Source organism: Onychomys torridus, chromosome 5 (genome assembly GCF_903995425.1).
Source record: "Onychomys torridus chromosome 5, mOncTor1.1, whole genome shotgun sequence".
Lineage (NCBI taxonomy): Eukaryota > Metazoa > Chordata > Mammalia > Rodentia > Cricetidae > Onychomys > Onychomys torridus.
This window is the reverse complement of record NC_050447.1, coordinates 98,016,995-98,037,426: the sequence shown is the minus strand read 5'-3', so window position 1 is coordinate 98,037,426 and position 20,432 is coordinate 98,016,995. Positions and strand designations below refer to the sequence as shown.

The following is a 20,432-nucleotide window of genomic DNA, read 5'->3' as shown; positions in this document are numbered from 1 at the left end:
CTGAAGTTATTCAATCTGTTACTGAAAGCTGATCCATCTCAGAACAGACTCCAAGCTTGGGTTATGTTTGTGAAGAATGCTTCACCTTAGAGATGAAGTTCAGGAATGCATTAAGCCTTGCCAATAGCTGAGGGCAGGCAGACAGGAGAGCTAGGGAAGGGCTCCTCTGGGCTGTGATTGATGAGTCTTATCTATCCTCTGCAGGATGGCAAAGTGGAAATAAGTTAAGTCTCATTCCATGGCAGTGGAGCTTATAGATGCTTGTAAGCTTTAACACCTAATTATTGGTTGTCATTGACACCAGTCTTGCAGCTTAGCATAGCATAACTTGGCAGGATTCTATCTTTCAAGACCCACCAATATGTCATTTATTCTTTGATAGTTTCCTATAATGCTTCATTCCCACAAATTAAATCCTGCTCATTCCTGGCATCATGCCTCTCCTCCACCCCAACCCATATACATCTGTGGTGTCCATCTTCAAGAGTGTTTGGTTTGGTTGTTTTAGAATACAGGGACTAGAGGGCTACATTTTCAGCTTAACAAAGTCAGGAAACACCAATACAGAACAAAATGGAAAATTCCTTCCTGATGAATCGCTGTCTACCTCACACAGAAGACTGTTCAAGATCAACATCTGGGTCTTTTTTTTTTTTCCTTATCACTTCAGAAAATTTTATTGCTTTATATTTTGTTATCTTTTTATTGTTTGAATTGCTATTTATTTTGTTTTTGAGACAGTTTCACAGTGTATCTCATGCTAGTCTGGAATTTGCTAAGCAGTCTAGGGAAAATCTCGATACTCTCAGCCATCCTCCTGTCTCAGCTTCCCACACGCTGGGGTTCCAGGTGTATGCTGCCACATGCAGGAACTTCAGAACCTTAGTGCAGGCCACAGTAGTTATTGGCTGACAGTAGTTATTGGCTGACAGTAGTTACTGATAAACACATCAAGACAATTGACCTATCTCTGTAATTACAGACACCATTGCTGGCTCTTCTTCAACCTAGAACCTGTATTAGTGGGAAGTGTGTGAGCATTGGGTGTGGACCACGTGCTCTGTCACACCTGCCCCACAATGATTTCCTCTCTTGATCAGGTGGCTTTGTCCTTCACTTGTCTTTGAATGCTATCTGGGTACATTTGTAACATGGACCATTTGTTTCCACAAAGATGTGAGTGCAGAATTGTGGTCATGTTTCTGTGTGCAAGACTAGACAGCTCAACTTTCATCAACTGTTGATGGAACCTACAAAAACCTGTAATTGTTTAAACTGCATTTGCCTATGAAAAGAGGTTGTCAGATATTCTAGGGCATGGCATTAGGTAAAACACCATAAATCAGCAAAGGAAGTTTGATATTCAGTGTCATGTGCTCATACTTTTAAATGTCAAGTGAACTACAAGACTTTAACTAAAAAAACCCATTTCTTTTTCCACTCCCTGCTCCCCAGAAGCAACTGGTGTTTATTCCATTAACTTTTAACTTTGCTTCCACTTTTTAAAAAATACAATACTTTCCCCCTATTTTTTCATTTTTTGGCTTCAGATAGTAATTCTGTCAACATCTGACTACCAAGAATGATAGTGTATCCTGGCTACTCTCTGGCCCTACTGAATCTCTTTCCCCTGACTCCCTTCATTTAATAGTAATTTTTGTTAGCTCATTAGTCAGTGGTTGCCTCAGTGTGCTTCATTGTGGCCCTGTAAGTGTCCACACCTGATTTACGTGGTATGCTGTGGTCACACTATAGATTTTGTTTTCTCTGGAAGCCCTTGCTCCCTCTTTGTTTACTTAGCTTTCCCACAATGCTCCCATCTACTCACTTCTTTAAGACTCCTGTAAAAGCACACATCTCTGAGTTCTCTCTCATGTTCTCCATCAGGTCTTCTTGGACACATCTCACACCTGGGGCGGGGGCTTGTTGGGGAAGGCATTCCCTTCATCCTCTGCAAGTGGACCCCCTTCATGACATCCCCGGGTCTTACCTGCTTCTCAGTCTGAGATTTACGCCCTCATTTAGATGGATTTTCTCCTGTGGTTACTTTCTAAGGAATGGGGTGTTAACAGTGCATTTCTATAAGGTTAAGATCTTCCATTTTGGGGTCATAGTGTTGCTGGGTATGGAATTCTGAAAATACTGTTCCCTAATTTTCTATAGTCTAGAGTTCTCATAAGAACTCGGGGTCATCTTGAGTCTTGATCCTTTGTGACATGGTTTTGTTCTTTTCTTTTCTCAGGAAACATTTGGGATGTGTCTGTATTCTCAGGGTACTGAAATTTTATGATGCTGTATAGGGGGGGGGATGCTGCTTTGTCTATCCAGTTTTTTGGGGGCACACATAAAGTATTTGACTCTTAAAATTCATGTTCCTTGGTTCTGGAGCTTTTTAAAATTGTTTTTATACATTTTCTGTTAAACTTCCTCTGTTCAACCTGGTATTTCCTCTGTTAATCTATTAACTCATCATTCTCTCTCAGTTTCTTAGTCTTAGCATACCCTCCCCACATTCTGAGGTATTTCTCTAGCTGTACTGTTTAACCTTAAATGTTCCACTTTGAACACATTTTGCTTTTATTTCTGTTTTGTGGCTGTGCCGTATACCCTCAGCTGCACTGTTTCTCTGTTGGCTCTGCAGACAATGAACTTAGGTTGGGCTGGGCCTTGTTGACCCTGTGGCCTGGGAAGAGGAAATAATACTTGGTGAATTGGCTTTCAGCCAGTCCTGCTATCTCTCAGCTTCCCAGCTGCTTCCTTGTGAATGCTCCTGCTCTGCGGTCTGCAGCCACTGAGGGTCTAGCTGCTCCTGGGCCTCGGGTTTATATTCCAGTTGCTCAGATCCGTGAAGCTGTTTTGTGCTCTTTGAACTTCCAAGTGGTGTTGCCTGTTCTTGCCTGTGTGGTTTCTGGGTTTTGTGTTTGTCTTTGGTTCTGGTTTTGGTGGAGTTTCTGGGGAGCTAAGTGGAGATCCAGTCCCTGGCTTTGAGTGGCAGATTCCTTTGGGCTCACTCCTTCTGTTTGTTCTTTTTCTCCACTTCCCAAGTTTCATTTTTTCTTTTTCCTGAAAAATCCATCCTAAAATTTAAACTTATTCTGTCTAGTTGTTTTTAGATACAAGGTCTCCTTTAACCCAACCTGACCTTAAACTTTATATAGCTGAGGCCGGCCTTGAACTCCTGACCTTCTAACTCCATCTTGCAAATTCTAGAGTCACAGGTATGGCACCAGCACCCTGACCTTGAGTCTTTTATTTTGTTGCTTCTTCTGGTAATTTATTCCATTTAAGCAAAGATTCAAATATTTGCCAGGATTGATTTCACCAATTACCTAATAATTAACAGATGGTCAAAGAAGCCCTTTCCAGTAGCCCCCAAATTAAACAGGGTAATTGCCCAATTTTGTCTGAAGCCAGCCTAGGAGAAGCTCACACCTAAGCCTTTAATCGTTACAAAGGTCTGTCCCCAATTCTGCCTGACTCCTTCAGATTCGCTCATAATCTGTGTGCTTAGCTTCCTCATGGGTAGCCTAAGTTCTTCGGTCCCTAAGCACAGGCTTAACATTTTAAATGCCGAAGAATGTGGCTGTTTATGCAGCAGTCACCTTCATGTTCGTTGACTGAGTCCTCATGGGACCTGTCTTCGTGGCCAAGCCAACGGTTTCTGCGTTTTGATTGTGGCTCAGGAGGTCATCCACACGCTGCTCCGATGCCCACGAACTGGCCGAAGGAGATGAGAAGAAAAAACGAGATTCTCGAAGAAGTGGCTTTCTTAACCTAATCAAATCGAGGTCCAGACCTGAGCGGCCACCCACAGTCCTGATGTCAGAAGAGCTCTCCTCCCCAAAGGGGGCAATCCGGAGTCCACCGGTGGACACCGCCAGGAAGGACATAAAGGCAGCTGAGCACAATGGTGCTGCCGAACGCACGGAGGAGGTGAAGACGCCAGAACCCCTGGAGGAGGGTCCAGCCGAGGAATCAGGCAGGGTTGAGCGCAGCGACAGCAGGGGTAGCCCACAGGGTGGCCGGCGCTATGTGCAGGTGATGGGCAGCGGGCTGCTGGCTGAGATGAAGGCCAAGCAGGAACGGAGAGCTGCGTGTGCACAGAAGGTGAGGAAGGGTCCCGGTGTCTGGGTTTGTGCGTTCACTTCTCTGTTTTTATGGGGAAAGGGGTACTGAAAAATAGCTTGTTGCTGAAACAAAATGTAAATACTGGATGATGGAGAGATGGTTCTGCGGTTAAGAGCACTTGTGACTCTTGTAGCCTGGTTCAGTTCCCAGAACCCACATGGTAATTCACAACCATCACTAACTTATGTTGCAGGGGACCAGACACCATCTTCTGAACTGTAGGCACCAGATATACATGAGTTGCGCATGCGTACACATGCAAGCAAATACTCATAAGATCAGTTTTACAAACAAAAAAAAATGTTTTAAAAATGTAAATCCTAAAGATTTATTCCCAAAGATTTTAGAGCCTGGATCCAGAACTACTTGCTTGTTTTCACTGCCCCAGGTCGTGCCTTGTTTGTGTAATCTGTTAGCTATTTTGAGACAGGGTCTCACACAGTAACACAGGCTCACCTCAAACTCACTTTGTGGCCCAGATTTAGCACTGGGTGGCCCCCATCCCCTGGTGATGCCCCTGTTTCAGTCCCTACCCCTTTCCGGGATTACTGTCCAGCTCAGAGCTACACTCTGGAGAAATAATCTTTGCCTCACCCACCTGTCTTCCTGTGCTTTCGACAGAAGCCTGCGAGAACTGATCCCCAAATAAGACAGGCTTGCGTGACTGAGTGGAGATGCTGAGGGTAGCTGGAAGTGGCAGGACCAATAGGCAAAGGACAGATGGCAGGCAGATAATCGTTAAAGGCCACTACATGCCCCATGAAGTTCAGGCTTCAAAGTCCTTTGCCATATTCCAGATTTAAATGGCAAAAGAAAAAGTCAGGGTCTCCTGTCAGAACTGATGCATTGCTGAGGCCACTACTGCTGTTGTAAAGACAGCAGCAAGCAGCACTGTTTTAGAAGGCGCTAAGTTTTAGGGACAAGGTAGAGTGGTAGCTTAGTGGTACAGTGTTTGCCTGGCATGTATAAGAACCTGAGTTCATTCCCCAGCACAGCAAAGGATAATTTTGAAAAAGGAAAAAAAGATGTCGAGTCTCCCCAAAGTCCAATTTAAAGATAGTTTCCCTCCTCCCCCACCTCCGTTGCTTTAAGCTATGTGGTACTGGAGAGCAAGCCCCACAGGGCCTTGTACAAGTTGCTCAGTCAGCCTCCACCAACCTGCATTCCCAGCTGTGTTACTGCGCTGAGTCTCTTCTTCAGATTTGTCTATTTCCTTCCATAGTTCCTTAAAGGAATGTATCCTTGTGGTGATTATTGAGATAAATGTGCCCAGGTTGTATGCATCAGCCTGAGATCTGAGAAGTGCCCCAGAGAAAGGGAAGTTAGGCATCTGTTTTTCTTGAGGCCTCAGAAGAAAATGGTTCTCCCAGTGGACCTTGACTCAGAGGAAGTAAAAGGTGGACTGCAGAGCAGATGCAGAGGACTCTTGTGTTGCCTCTTAACATCTGCTTTTTATTAAACTCGGCATCCCATAAGATTCTGCAGCTGTTCACCATAGTTCTTCTACTATCCAGCAATTTGCCAGCTACAGATACCTGCCTTACTCTCCCCCAGCCCCTCACTATAGCCCAGGGTTGGGAGAGCCTACACAATTATCTCCTGTTGGTGCTGTAAAGGAGACATTATTGACCTTCATGCAGAATACTGAAAAAACACTGCATCCCTACCATGAGCCAGATGCCTGAATATTTTATAAATTTACAACAGCCAATGTTGTGTTTTCCTAATGAACTGTTTATTGCTGCTTCCTGTGATGAGCAGCTAATTTTGTTGAAAAGACAAGCGTTCTAGAGTGGTTTCCCATGTGTTTGAGATTGATACATAAATTGGCTCAGAGTGACACACTCCTTCTGGTTTAGTGAACGTGCTTGGTCCAGGTTTATGTTAATGTTCCCATAGCGCCATCTAGTGTTCTTTTCAACAGCCTCTGTTTAAAAAAAAATAGAAGCAATTACAATTTAGAACAGTCATGGCTAGTCTATCAGAATAATAGAAGCTTTTTAGAAACTTAGTGTTAGAATGTTTCCCAAAATGTATCACTGGGTTGTTTGCAAAGGTGGTAGTGGAAGCATCCATGGTTGATACACAGTTGCCCTTACCATTGGAAGAGCAGAGGGTGGAGGTCCCACGGGGATAGGGCTTCATGGCCTGTTGCATGTCCTGCAGGAGCCTGCACAGAGGACTATAGCGTGAGACCCTCTTCTCTTGGGGTCATTTTTTTCATAGCGATGCCAGATCATATGCTTTCTGTGAGAGAGGTACTGCTCAGCACCCTGAGAACCTGGGGCTATGGTCCTGCTGAGAGACCACTGCACCTCCTTGCTACCTCCTAGTCAATGCAGTGAGATGGTGAAACTGCACCAGTGTGTCATAGGGATTAATCACCTGTGCTGTTGAACCTAGGAGAGGGATTCGTGCTTTTTAAACGAGGCGTGATAATCAGGCTACAGGTCAGAGTGTCTACTGCTCTACCTGCTCACCTCAGTTTTGTATTTTAATTATTAATTACATTTTTTTTTCCTGAGACAGAATCTCACACTGTAGCTCAGGCTGACTCTGACCTCACTATATAGGCCTTGACCACAATCCCCCTGCCTCAGCCTTCCCAGTGCTGAGCCAATAGACAAGATCCACCATAGCATATTTTGGGGTGTCACATTTGAGGTAGTTCCCGTAATCACTGTCCCTTCATGGTTCCTTCAACAGTGACAGGAATAATCTGTTGTTATTCATTATCTGCTTTATTGTTTCTTTTTCATTTCCCTTGTATCTCAAATGTGTTCTTTTTGGGGGGTGGGGGTCTTGAATTTTTAGAAGCTTGTCAATGACATCACCTCCCAGGATTCCTCCAGCCCAGTCTTGAGCAGCACAGAGCGGTCGGAGGGAGGTGGGACAGGTAAGCAGAGCTATTGCTTGCATCCCCTGAGGAAACCTTTCACTTTCTGATTTTAGGAGTCACCTGTGATTGGAAAGAAAAATACAGATGAAAGAGCAAGTCTTCATGTTCTCCCCTCCAACCTAACCCACCAGTCCCTTCCTGTCCCGGCCACCCCGGGCGAGCTACACCCATCCCTGTAGCCATGATCTCAGGGGACTTTTTTTTTTTTTTTCTGATTTCCCAGATGGAGGAGATTAAGATTACCTTCCTCAACTTTTCTTTTTTGACACATTCTTAAATCGTGGGCATTCTGGCGAATGAACATAGCATGATGTTTTGAACAGCAAACTCACTCCACATGGTATGTGGTAGGAGGGCGGGTGTTTTGTTTGCCAGGAGGAAATCCTCCCCCCGTGACTCCAGTGGGAATGGAATCCTCCAGAACTGTTTTCACCTTGACGCCTGAGATCAGGTCACAGCCCTCAGCACACCCTTTCTCCCTCAGCTTGTAGCAGATCACTAAGGGGTCTATCGTCATCCAGAACAGAGGCACTTCCTGTCGGTGTGTCTGTCCAGCCTGTCAGGTCCCAGAAAGACCTGAAGACTTCAAATTCATGAAGAATTAGCTTCTTCTTGCATATGAATATAGAACTGTGCATGGTACAGAGTAAGATTTTGTATCTTACTGCAAGGATCTCCCAGGTCTTGTCTTCTGGAAGGAAGGAATACAGCGGGAGACCCTGACTGTTGAAGCAGTTTATTTAGCAAAGCAAACATGTCACAGAGAAATTGAAGTGGCCTGTCCCAGAGTGGGCCAGCAGCCTAGCAGGCTCCACAGACAGGAAGGAGGACTTAGGCCTTTGGTCAGACTGCTTTTTCCCAGCTCTGCCACTCTGCAGTCTCTGCCTCCGACCTGGTAATCCCTGGACCAGTGAGGCCCCTTTGAGAGGTTTCTATGAAGAAAGTCAGTTTTCTACTAGCCTTGACTCTGAAAGCACACTAACATGGATGCTTCTGTTCTCAGGATCTGTGATGAGGAATGATAACCACAGCATGCACCACATTTCTATATTCGGAAGATTAGTTTCATTGACTTTTGATGTTTAAAATGTTTTTTGGACCACTTCTCATTTTAGTGCCCAAATTGCACCCAGGTCTTCCAGAGGCCCGCTTTGGTTTGGGAACACCAGAAAAAAATGCCAAAGCAGAACCCAGAGTGGATGGGGGCTGCAGGTCTCGAAGCTCCTCCAGCATGCCCACCAGCCCGAAGCCCCTCCTGCAGTCCACCAAGCCCAGCCCAGGAGCCCGGCCCTCCATTCCCCAGAAGCCAAGAACTGCCTCCCGACCCGGTAAGGGCATTAGTGGTGTGGGAGTCAGGCTGGGCCTGGTCTGGCTGTACCCACAGGGGTCTCAAGAGTAGGTAGAATGTGGTAGACTCTTTGGAAGAAAAAAGTGGGCAGAAAATAGGAAGCTGGAACTGGAAGACACATGGAATCTGAAGGAGCTGGGGACTGAGGAATACTAAGAGATTCAACACCAAGCCCTCCAGATACAAGAGTGGAACCTGAGACTGCCTACCTGTCAGGAAAACCAGCCTAGGCATGCTGGCCCATCAGCAGAGGCTGACTTCTGAAATCAGTCTCCAGGGTATTCAGACAATGCAAAAGGCCAGTTTAGGGACAAAGGCCTAAGAGCGGCACAGGCTTATGTGGTTATCCACCATATCCTGTAGCATTTGGAGGTGTAGAACAGAATTTGGCAAACTGTGAGCCTGGTTTGAAAGAAGGTTTCCTCAAATGGTGCAAATGTTCTGCAGCTGCATTGCAGACGTGGTCGAGTATGGTAGGTACAGACTTTGTGGCTTTGAAGTCCAAGAGATGTAGCCTTTGGTCAGCTACAAAGGTGTTTGCTGACTTAAAGGAGAAGACTTACAGAAGAAACCTTGAAATACTAGGAATTGAGTTCTGTCTATGAGTCATCTGTATGTAAAGATTCACCTGGCTTATGCTTGGAGTCCAGTTTGTAGCCCAGTTTTGTTTTGTGTCTTTGACCTCTGTAGAAGACACCCCAGACTCTCCATCTGGTCCGGGTTCCCCTAAAGTTGCTCTTCTTCCACCCACCCTCAAAAAAGTCCCCTCGGACAAGGAGCGCGATGGCCAGAACAGCCCCCAACCCAGTCCCAGGACCCTCTCCCAGGAAGGTAAGAACATCTTTCTTCTAGCCCCATTCTCCCGAGCAGTGTCATTGCAAAAGGAAGGCCTTGGTCCCAAACCTCACTAGTATCCTGGAGTTCAAGTCAACATCCCTTGGATTGATTATGGGGGACCAGAGTGGGCACTTGATTTGACATTCTGTTGGACACATTCATGAAGAATGGAAAGCATAGCTGAGCCACCTATCCAAAGACCCATGTTCTCTGCAGGAGTAATTGCCAGACACTTCTCAGTCAGTTCACAGCATGTTAGGGCACACTTTTGAATAGGTTTCTCAGTCCCTTTATTTCTAAGGAAAGCAGCCCCTAGTTGGCACGTCAACCACTGCCTGCCATGATTGAAGAGCAGCTGTAATACATTCTTGGCCATCTTGGCCATGGCTCAGGAGCAGGTCACCTGCCCTGAGGAACCTCAAAGCTCTCTGCACTCTCTGGGTCATGAGTAAATGTTCTGCCTTCTCAGAAGTGTGGCCCCTATACAGACACTCCCAGGGTGTCCCTGTACAAATGTGTTCCCACCAGGTCCCTGCGGTGGGAATGGTAGTTTCCTGTGATTTACATGCTACCCCTCAGGAACAGACTTGAGCCCCAAAATGGGGGTAAGGCAGGCTGGGGTAACTGTAGCATCTTTGATGTTTCTATCATTTCCCCCACTTATTTTATGTCATGTTATGTCATTCTTTTAATTACTATTTTTATTTTGAGGCAGGGCTCTCATCAGGTAGTGGCTGGCCTGAAACTCACTATATAACTCAGGCTGGCTTCAGTCTAATTCATGGTGACTCGCCTGCCTTAGCCTCCCAAATGCTGGGATTTTAGGAGTGAGTCGCCATGCCTGACCTTCCTTTATTATTTCCAATGCACAGGTAGCTTTTGGGGTAAGTGTCACACAGTGCTGGCTCTGCACCAGATGTGCACTGTAAAGGGCTCTTAGCCCCCACATGCAGATCCTTGCTGTGCTTTGGGCTGCATTGTTAACTTTATATTTGTTCAGTGCTGTAGAATTCTGTGACTTCCCTGGTTCTGCTATCTCCTGTTTTCTTTTCTTGGCAATAGTCTTGGGTTGAAGCTAATAGTAGGCACAGTTGCCTAATATCCTCGTGTCCTTGGAGTCTAATAAAAAATAATTAAAAAGTATTATTTGTTAATACGTTTTGCTCTTCTGTCTCCATTCTGCCAGGTTATTTTATAGGTGGAAGTCTCTCTCTTCTACTGTTTATAGATAAAAGAAGGTGGGGACTTGGCTGAAGGTGGTAAACTACTTTTGTTAAAGAATCTGAAGAGGGGACTGGCATCAGTTCTCATTTCACAACGAAGGGATAGATGCTGTGCTTGGTATCACAGGCAAAGCTTTAGAACGAGTCACTATGTGGAGAAGAACCTGTAATAGTGCTGTTCAAAGCAAACTCCGACCCTGAGAGCCCTCCCAGGCAGGTTGCTCATACAGTTCCTCTCCATTGGCGCCCTTCCTCTCTTTCCATTCTACAGTCTCTGTCTTTACCTCTTGCCTTTTAAGGAAGCTTTGAAAATGCCTGAGAGGATGTCAGTGGGGAGGAATGGGGAGAGAGAGGTTGGTGACGTGCAGAAATATTCATCTTGTTAAAAATAATTGAAATGTGGAAGAATTTACACAAAACAGGATAGGTGGGGGCCGGAGCATTTAGTAAATTTCTGATTAGCATTTTTTGGAAAACGATACCAGCTTGGGAGTGTCCAATCTGTAGCCCCAGGGCCACCTGCAGTGAGTTTGGCTGAGGATAGCTACGACTCCAGCCCAACACAAAATGATGAGCTCACTATAAGCAACTGCATTTTCAGCAGGTGTTTGTGGGTTTTTGTTGTTTTGTTTTGTTTTGAACTCAATTGCATGGCTCCCAAGTGTCAAAAAGTTGGACATACTTGCTAGGTGATCAAAACTATCAGGAGTAGGAATGTGTCCTGGAGCCTCTGGTGACAGCACCACTAGCAAGCCCACTTTCCACTTTCCACTGCTGTGAAGAGTGAGGAATTCCAAATAAGGGAGCCATTTCTCAAGAACTAAGGATGCTTCATACATTTGTCCACCACGGGCTGATTGAAACGACAGAGCTCTGAGATTGCCTTTTCGTCTAGGTCCAGAAGGAACTAGTCACTGTCACAGTACTCTGCACTGATGTCAGGCTGAAAATACACAAGGTCTGGGCACAGCTTTCCAATGTTTGAGGGGGTAAGATTTTAACTTCAGCTTGTGAACTAGCGGATTTTCAACGGCGGTAGAAGACATGGCAGCCACTCATGAGCCCTGCCTCTCTTTCCAGAAGCTATCCCTGTTTATTGTCTCTTCCTGTTGTGTGTTATTTATGCTGGTTACTTCATTTCCTTGTTCTCTGCCTCCCTCTGGACTAGCGTGCCCAACTAATTTCTGAAACAGGTAAATGACTGTAATTCTTCCGGATTATTCCATAGTGAATGTGATTTTCATTAATCCATCTTGGAATCAAAATAATAATACCGGGACATTTTTTTACTACCTTTCTGGGGCAGGATCAGAACTCACCTCATTTTGCACATTTCCATAATGTTGGCTGTAGACAACATTCTGTAGACAACAGTGGATCTGCCCAGGACCAATATAAGTTCTTTGACTCCTAACTCGGGGTGGATAAGCTGATATTTTAAGTTTTAATATTAATAATTTTAACATGGATGTCAACACATGGATGTATTTGCTACTATAAAGGGTAAAATGGACCCCTTTTCCTTAGTACTGCAAAGAGGAGATTATTTCAAAAGGCATTCAGATCATGACAGAGGCAAGCCTTCCGGTAGAGGGAAGAGATCTTCAAAACTCTACTCCACCATTGCGGAAGAGGAAGTGAACGCACCTGGGTACAGGAAGTCACAGCCAACAAATGGTTAGAGCCTTCGGTTTTCATCCCCGCTGCCCTCAAGCTGACGAGCTGGCACTAACAAACGAGCTTTAATTGAGTAGCTGCTGGTGGGGCCTGGATCAGATAGTTCACAGAAAGGAATTCTATTCTACAGGGCAACAGGATGGTCCCTCTGCGGGTGTGTGGGGGGGGATAGTAAATCAAAAACTGGAGGAGCTCCAGTTTACCTTAGGGGTTTGTCTATTCTAATTTTAGTGAGCATGAAAGTTATTTTTCATATTTGGGGTTATCTCTCTCATTCTCTTCCTTTCTATCTTTTTTTTCCCATTAAGTTTCCCTTGGAGTTAAACTAGAAAGTCATAGAGCAATGGAGTATATTCCCCTATAGGACATTGATCTAAGATGTTACCTAAACACTGTGTTAGGGGCAGGTCAACAAAAAGCACCCATAAAATGCAGACCTTGAATTCCATGCATGAGCTTTCAGTGGATGTTTGCCCATCTGTTACGTTTTCACCTTGAGAGGCACTTCAGTGTGTCTGCCAGCATGTGCTCTTTCTGCTCTGTCTCCCATTGGGCCCTCTGGTAAAACCTCCTCAGGTGAGAACAGTTCCAGGTGATGCTAAGGGGAGACTTCAGCCAGGGGTTACCCTCTGAGGCATTAGAGCCAGCATTGCTGACATAGGGAAGAGCCTTCCCATGACTGCATTGCAAAATTCATTTAAAGGAAAACAGCATGGTAGCGGAAAAAGAGTATACCTAAGATGCTCGCTTACATGAGATCTCCTTAAAGGACATCTGCCCTTGGAGTGAATCTCTTTGTTTCCCGTAAAACTTTATCAGAGGTTAACATGTGAGGGTATTTAGATGCCTGGGGTCAGGCAGGAGGCTTGCATTCTGATGTAGTGAACACCAGGACCTTCATTTTCACTGAGCATTCTAGAATCCAAGTTGGTGAGAGTAACCTCATGATAGAGAACTTGCTTGGGGACAGATGCAAGACTCACAAAGTCCCTACCGATTGATTCATCACCAGCAAGAAGATCCAGGGCCTGGGTGCAAGCCAGTGCTAGCAAAGGGTCCTATGGCTGTTTGCCTGCTCCTCGGATCAGTTAAGTAGCTGGGTAATAGGGTGGAGTTAAGGGATGGCCCACAGCACAAAGCAAGGACAATAAGTCATGTGAGGATAGAGCACTCATTCTCTCTGGGCCAAGTAGCATCTGTCCTGGAGGAAACAAATGCCATTGCCCTTTGCTTTTAATGGATGTGGTGGGTGTGTATGGCACTAAGGATGGAATGTGGAGCCTTATGCCTGCTTAACAGGCTCTCTACTTACTGCTCAGCTACACTCCATACCTGTGCTTTACTTTCAACTGGTTCCCTATGTTGTACATGCATCTTTATCACAGAGCTGTAAAAATACTTCCCTTTATAAGAAATGTAGTCGGATGTTAACAAACAAAACCAAAACCCAACTCTTGATTTCAATCAGAGGAAAGTTAGTGAACAGCTATGAAATTTGTGAAGAACAAGAGTTATTTTTTGAGACTCAGTAGGACAAAATCTCTATTGTCTCTTTCATTAAGTACAAGTGAGATTACATGGATGTTTCTAGGTCCTGGAAATATACATTTTCAACTATTAGAGCCACTGACTTGCATCTTTTACTAACAAGGCACCTTGGTGCAAAAATAAGAACCACCAAAAGCACTTACACAGCACACAGGATGCCCACCCCTGGGACACATCTACCCACCAATAAGATGTAGAGTCAAAAGGGATGCTTGCAGGGATAGACCAGCTCTTAGAACGCAGTGAGAAGAACCCCTGTGTCTTTCTCTGACTTCCCCCCGACCTCAGTAGTTTACTATTCTCCTTATGATGGGTTGGGTCAAATTTTGGTAGGATTAAATGGGACCATCTTGTATTAGCTTCTCTAGCTTGATTTGTGGAAATAGGGAACCCCAGAATTTTCACAGGTGCTTCAATTAAAGTCATTTCCGTCTAATACGTTTGTTTTGTTTTGTTAGTGCCTATTCTTCTCATGGTACCTTTACCTTTGAGAACGACACAGCCTCTGCTTTTTGAATAGTTTTTAATGTGTTTAGCAAAGCAATTGACAGAACCATGGTGTGCACTCTCAAGTCTTCTAAGAGCAATCTTGGAACACTAAACCAGCTTTCTGAATTTCCCAAGCCTTATATTCATGAAACAAATGGTAGCTGTTGTTCTCAAAGCACGCTGCACATTTGATCATGTTGACATGGTCGAATTGTGTGGCTATTTTGAGACTGATTTTGTGTCCTTTCCTCTCTGGTTATAAGATGTGATATTTTTGTTAGCAAATGTCCTATTTTCTTGAGGAAAATAGTTGCTTTTGTTCGGCTTCGTTTGTGTCGCAGAGCTTTCTGTTTGTGCCATCTGATTCTGGGAGTCCCTTCCTGTATCCCTTGCTGCTTCCATAATCCAGCCTGCAGCCACGGACACTTGCCTGGGCTCACAGTCTGTGAGCCAGTGCTCAGCTCAACTCCTTCCCCTGGATCCAGATCAGGTTCCACTTCCTGTGTAAGAATTCTGCAAGATCAGATCATTGTAGTGGTGTACACCTACTGCCCCAGCACTTAGCAGGTAGAGGCAGGAGGGTCTAGAGTTCAAGGTCATGTTCAGCTACAGAGGGAGTTGAGAATAACATAAAATGCTATCTCAAAACAGTAAACACAATTCTTCAGGGAAAATTTAGCAGTTGCTTGAGATTTTCCAACTACTGCTAGAAAGAATTTTCAAAAAGCAGGGCCAACTACAGAGTATTATTTTAAGGAAATGCCCTGTTTTCTCTTGGTAGATATATATATCTCCCTGGAGTTTATGATGGGGGAATCATTTCCAAGTTTGCATCTGAATCTCTAGTTCCAAGTCTGTCCATGTAGTTCAGAAGGCTTAAAGTTTGCATATATATATATATATATATATATATATATATATATATATATATATATATATATGCATATGCAAAGTTGAATCGTCTTCAAGAACAGAAGACCTTGTGCTTGAGGCTCTCTGCACCACTTATTTTCACCTCAGATAATATGTAAAGATGCAAGCCACTATTTCCACCTACCAAGTTAATGTTTGGTCCATATCCTTGAATATCTTTTATTCATCAATAGCACATGGGATGATAATAATACATGTATAAATGGATAGACTCGTCCACCAGGACCCCCTGACATTCTTAACCAAATTGCGTTGGAGAAGTTTAATCAAACATTGTGGTTTTTCTTTTTACCTGGTATTAAATCAAGGTTAGGAAGAAGTCTGGGTAATTAGTGGAAGTGTAAATTTTATATTTTTTAAAAATTAATTCTGGACTTTTAAGTTTCAAGCAGACATAATCCTATTTAGACCTTCCTTTAATGGAAGCCTGACAAAAACTAGTTCCATATAGTTGTAATTAGCATCTTAATTACATGCAATCAAATAGATGTTCCCTATAGGCTGGAAATGGACTCAACAGATATCATTCTTTATACAAAGTTGTTTGCATCAAGGATCAGGACTAAACAGGCTAGAAGACCAGCAGAGTGCTGAGCTCGGTTCAAGTGTTAGGGGAGGTTCTTTCTGCCACTCTCCAATACAATATGCCAGCTGCCACTAGGATACTTATCCCATGCAATCATATTTTAATCAATGACGGTGAATGTGCTTAGAATGAACTTTACCCTGAGGTAAAGTGGTCCTGAGGATCAAACCCAAGACCTCCCTCAAGCTCCACCTCTGTTATAAAATGTAATTTTGATGTTCTTACCATAGTGAGATGTATTCATAGCCTTCTTGAAATTAGGATATTTTCCCTCTTAGTCACTATGTTGATTAAATGCAGTTCTTACTTTTGTGGCTAAGTCTGACTGTGTTATCAACTAGAAAGGAGCAGATTAGCTTGGTGAGGTTTGCTCTTCCCTCCTCTCCACTGCCCCATTTTGCTGCCCACCACAGCCCCCTAACCTGGAGGACTTGGAAGGTCATGCCTTGCTGGAGATGAGAAGACAGCCTGCCTTTTCCGAGAAGATCCCCATATTGTGTCCCTCTAGATGTCCTCCATTCTTGCTGTTGTGGCCTTGATCTATAAGGCTACTTCTGTTTTTACCTATGACGTAAACTTTTGGCTGCATGAATGTCTCCATATTTAGAAAGTATTTTTGTGTCATCTCATACAAGGTGGATTTGGCCTGGGTTTCCTGGAAGGTAAGATTATTATCTTAATCTAGGGACTCAAATGTGTTTTTCTCTGATGACAGATGAGCACCCCCACTCTTTATTTTCCCTTGAATCTCTCACTGCATTATTAGACATTTCTTCCCGTTCATCTGTGTGTAGAGAAACAAGGTTTTGTTAGAATGCAGAAGTTCTAGGAGACAGCACAGGTCCCCTTTACTTTTGGGGTTGGATTTCTTGCCAAGTATCCTTGGATAATATTATAAGTCTTCTCTGCTCCCCCTGTCCTTAGCACACACTCAGCCTGAAGGATTAAAAGACTCTGGATATGAGCACCAAATTGGTTTTTTGATGAAGGGCAAAATATTTAGAGACATTTATCTTTTTTCTCCAAATCTGGCTTATCAACAGCTTCCAAAGGACCAATCACACAAGTACATTTCCCCCCTCTTAATAAGAGCTTTAAAATGCAACTGTATCCATTTCTTATGTCCCAACCTTCTCTGAGAACTTGCCCCAAACTACTGGCATAAAGAAATCAGAATTTTAAGGGACTGGAAAAATGGCTTAGTATGTTCAGTATTGTAGAGGACAAGAGTTTGGTTACTAGGGCTAGAGAGATGGCTCAGAGGTTAAAAGCACCAACTGCTCTCTCAGAGGTCCTGAGTTCAAATCCCAGCAACCACATGGTATCTCACAACCATCTGTAATGAGCTCTGGTGCCCTCTTCTGTATACATAATAAATAAATCTTTAAAAACAAAAAAAGTTTGGTGACTAAATCCAGCCTCTGTGGGTACCTGCAGACACACACACACACACACACACACACACACACACACACCCCAAATCTTTATAATTTAATTGCCTAATTTTATAATGAGATTGAAAAGGTTGTTTGTGGGTCTCCCCCGCTTCAGGATTTGGGGTAATTTTAATTTAATGTTATTAACTGAAAATCAAAATGCTTATTGTTAAAAGCTAGACTCCAATCATGGCAACTAAATTTACAGGAGAACCTTGACATGTTTGCGTATAGGTTTCGTAAATTCTGCCTTCTTGAAATGGCAGTCATTTAAACTGCAGGCTCCTGACAGGATGAGGTTTTTTTTTTTTTTTTTTTTTTTTTTTGGTTTGTTTAACATAATGTGAAAATCCAAGTGACCAGAAGCATCACATCAGCCCTCTGTCTTTCCCAGGACTGCAGACTCTGTTCTGGGGTTTGAGTGACAGGATGGCTGTGCTTTTTGTTTAAACTGCTCTCCAAATGGCATGGGCTTGGTAGTTTTAGCTCAGGTAGCATCTCTTCAGTAGGCATGGGAGTAATATTTAATAGCTTGATTAAATATCACGCAGGTTTAGACTCTGAACTGAATTTTTCGCTGGTATGGTGGCAGAGGAACCAGGATGTAGGCAGAAAGACCATAGGCTTTAAAGAGGAAAATAGACAAAGCTGCCTGTGTGATTAGGAGGGACACCTGGATGTATGACAAAAGTCCAGGTCCAACTGTCACTGTGAACCCTTCCAGATTACCTGGTACCAGTCAGAAGAGGCCACAGGAGGGAGTACTTTACCTGCAGGGTTGAATCTGTCACATGGCTCAGAGCAGCCTCGGTGACCCCTGATGATTTCTCCCTTGACCTGTCTACCATCTCCCACCTCCGGTTCTCGTCCACATCTATGCTGGGTTCACCCCATCATAGACTGGTCTTGTGTGTGTGTGTGTGTTTGCTTGTGTCCACTTGTTTGTGGCTGCGCTGGTTTGTCCTTGACATCTGTCCAGAGAGTCTCTAAGTGCAATAGCCATTTGTTTCTCAAAAAGTCCATCATGACCACTCCCATCCCCACTCCTCAGGCTCCCTCAGCCCACTGTTGGCCAGGTCCTATTATTACCTTGTCACTTAAACTGTCCTCTTCCTTATCTTCTGGTTTCAGTCTCAAGGAGAAGCTGGGGTCCACAGGCCCAGGAGTGTCAAGAACAAAAACAGCGGTCCTCCGGCAAAGACGGTCACCAGGGGAGCAAATCCAGTGACTCCGGAGAAGAGGCAGAGAAAGAGTTTATTTTTGTGTAATGGTGCCCACCCCAAGCCTTCCCATGCAGGGTGCTCTCCTCAGCCCTCAGAGAGGAGCCACGGGCAGTGCGTCTTCTCCTTCTCTGGTGCTTTCTTCTTTCTCTCCTTTCCTTCTTTTTCTATATATATATCAAAAGTCCACTTCTTGGTTATCAAAGCACATTTTTGGTCTTCCCCATTCTCAGCATTTGATTTCTAAACATTGTTTCTTATGCCTTCTACAAAAAGCCAGCAATTACTCCACGGGCCCTACTTGAATTTCTCTGAGGCAGCTACACATTGCCCTGCATGGTGAGATTTTTGGAAATTAGTGAAGTAACTGGACTCACACCCAAGTAACTGCCCAGGAGACGCTGGGATGCTGCAGGGTGTATTTGCGTTAGACCCACACATGACTCGATATAGCAATTTATTCTTGATGTATGCAATTGCACATTGTAATTATATTAACAGAGCACACTAATAAATAATTTGTATAAATTATATATATTAGATCTTGGGCATTGTTCTTATATTCTTCCATGGGCGGGCACATCCTTCCCCATGGAGAAGTGTACATTTAAATCTTGGTTGGTAACCTTTGTAGACCATCAGCAGCCACAGCTAAGAACAGAGTGTGAGAAGCCCAGATTCGTGTATATAGTTGATTGGAATGAGGTCTTATGAATATTCATGTTTTTGAAGGCTTTTAATTTCTCTCTGCTTATTAGCTTTTAATGTGCGGTTTTTAAGAGAAAATTTTGGCACCTGTAAAAAAAAAAAGATGTCTAAATACTACTCTTTATAAAACATCTCACAAATATTCACTTACATTACAGGCTGAAAGTATTTTATTCATATGTATATTTATACCAATAAAATGATTTTCCAAGTGGAACTGTTGCTTTCTCCAATTCTTTTGTTAGGATCGGCTTGGGTGGTGAGCCTGTGCCTAGTTTCTAAAATTGAGAATAATCACAGTCCACAGATAATCATATCATCTAGAAATCATTACTTTCAAAATAAATACAATTTGATAATCCCATGGTCTGCTCTTCCCACTGGAACACAGATAGAATTTACTAGGTCACAGAATTCATCATCTGCTCTGTACCCAGCTCCATGGAAGTCATGAAAGTGAGGGGTGCTGGCAAGAGTCGGGTAGTGTGCTCACCAGCTAGGAAAACCAGCACAAATGTGGCTTGTGTAGTGTCACTTTGTCCCCTCCTCTTGTCACCCATGGGTGGCTGACCTGGGAGGGAATGCCAGTCCTAAAGGCCGGACCACTTGCTGATGACCTCACGGCAACAGACATGGAAGATTATGTTCTTTAGGTGTGGCTCTGCCGTCAGTTCAGACATGACTATGATGGTGCCAGAGTTGGAGAAGAGTAAGACAGAGATGGATGTGGCAGACCCACAGTTGAGCCCACACTTGGAATAAGCAGTACTATGGAAGGTGTCTTTCCCCTCAACCCCCAAGATGCTCTCGAAGTCTTTGTACAAGGCTTTGAAGCCATACCTTCATAAGTACGAGGACTGTGCCTGATTCTTTAGTATACTGTATTATTATTATTTTTTTAAGTGTGAGGACAATTTTATTAGCTTTTAAAAGAAAAGCTACTGAGCAGGAAGCTGAACATCTTGGCAGCTGCCACAGGAGGGAGATGGAGAAGAGAGAAAGCCATGTCTTTGAGTTTGACATGGACGCTCAGCAAGCAGCTACCTGGCAAAAGGGATGTAGCTTTAGGGAAATTGTGAAAACATCCAAAGTACCAGAGAAAGCATACATCAGCTCAGGCAGGCAGACAAAACAAAACCTCCTGGGGACTCCACAGTGGCTCTGGCTACTCCCTTAGAACGTATATGGCATCAGATGGAGTCACAAGGTAGTGAGGAGGTGCACAAAGAGCTTTGTCAACAGTGATCAAGTTCACATGTACTTAGAATCTTATGTGACATAGGGGGTGCCTGCTGCCCATTATACACTTGGGGTTTCAGAGTAGGAGAAGGCCAGGCTGTGAATAGCCTTGGTGTTTGATCAAGGCCACTGGAGCTTGCCTCTGCAACAGGAACCACTGA

The 20,432-nt window shown here is 44.0% G+C and overlaps 1 protein-coding gene across 16 annotated transcripts in view; it reads left to right on the top strand.

Moving 5' to 3' along the window:
- Carmil1 (capping protein regulator and myosin 1 linker 1) overlaps nucleotides 1-19,249 on the top strand; it is a 289,003-nt gene extending 269,754 nt beyond the window's left edge. For 4 of the 16 annotated variants that reach the window (XM_036189077.1, XM_036189073.1, XM_036189074.1 and 1 more), the window contains 6 exons: nucleotides 3,684-4,107; nucleotides 6,943-7,024; nucleotides 8,143-8,355; nucleotides 9,066-9,206; nucleotides 11,963-12,112; nucleotides 18,236-19,249. In XM_036189077.1, the coding sequence (XP_036044970.1) occupies nucleotides 3,684-4,107; nucleotides 6,943-7,024; nucleotides 8,143-8,355; nucleotides 9,066-9,206; nucleotides 11,963-12,112; nucleotides 18,236-18,372 (1,147 nt within the window). In that variant the 3' untranslated portion in view covers nucleotides 18,373-19,249. Of the gene's footprint in view, nucleotides 1-3,683; nucleotides 4,108-6,942; nucleotides 7,025-8,142; nucleotides 8,356-9,065; nucleotides 9,207-10,398; nucleotides 11,629-11,962; nucleotides 12,113-18,235 lie in introns of those variants that run through there. The other 12 variants (XM_036189080.1, XM_036189081.1, XM_036189078.1 and 9 more) reach the window with 8 other exon arrangements.
- The last annotated feature ends 1,183 nt before the right edge of the window (nucleotides 19,250-20,432 follow it).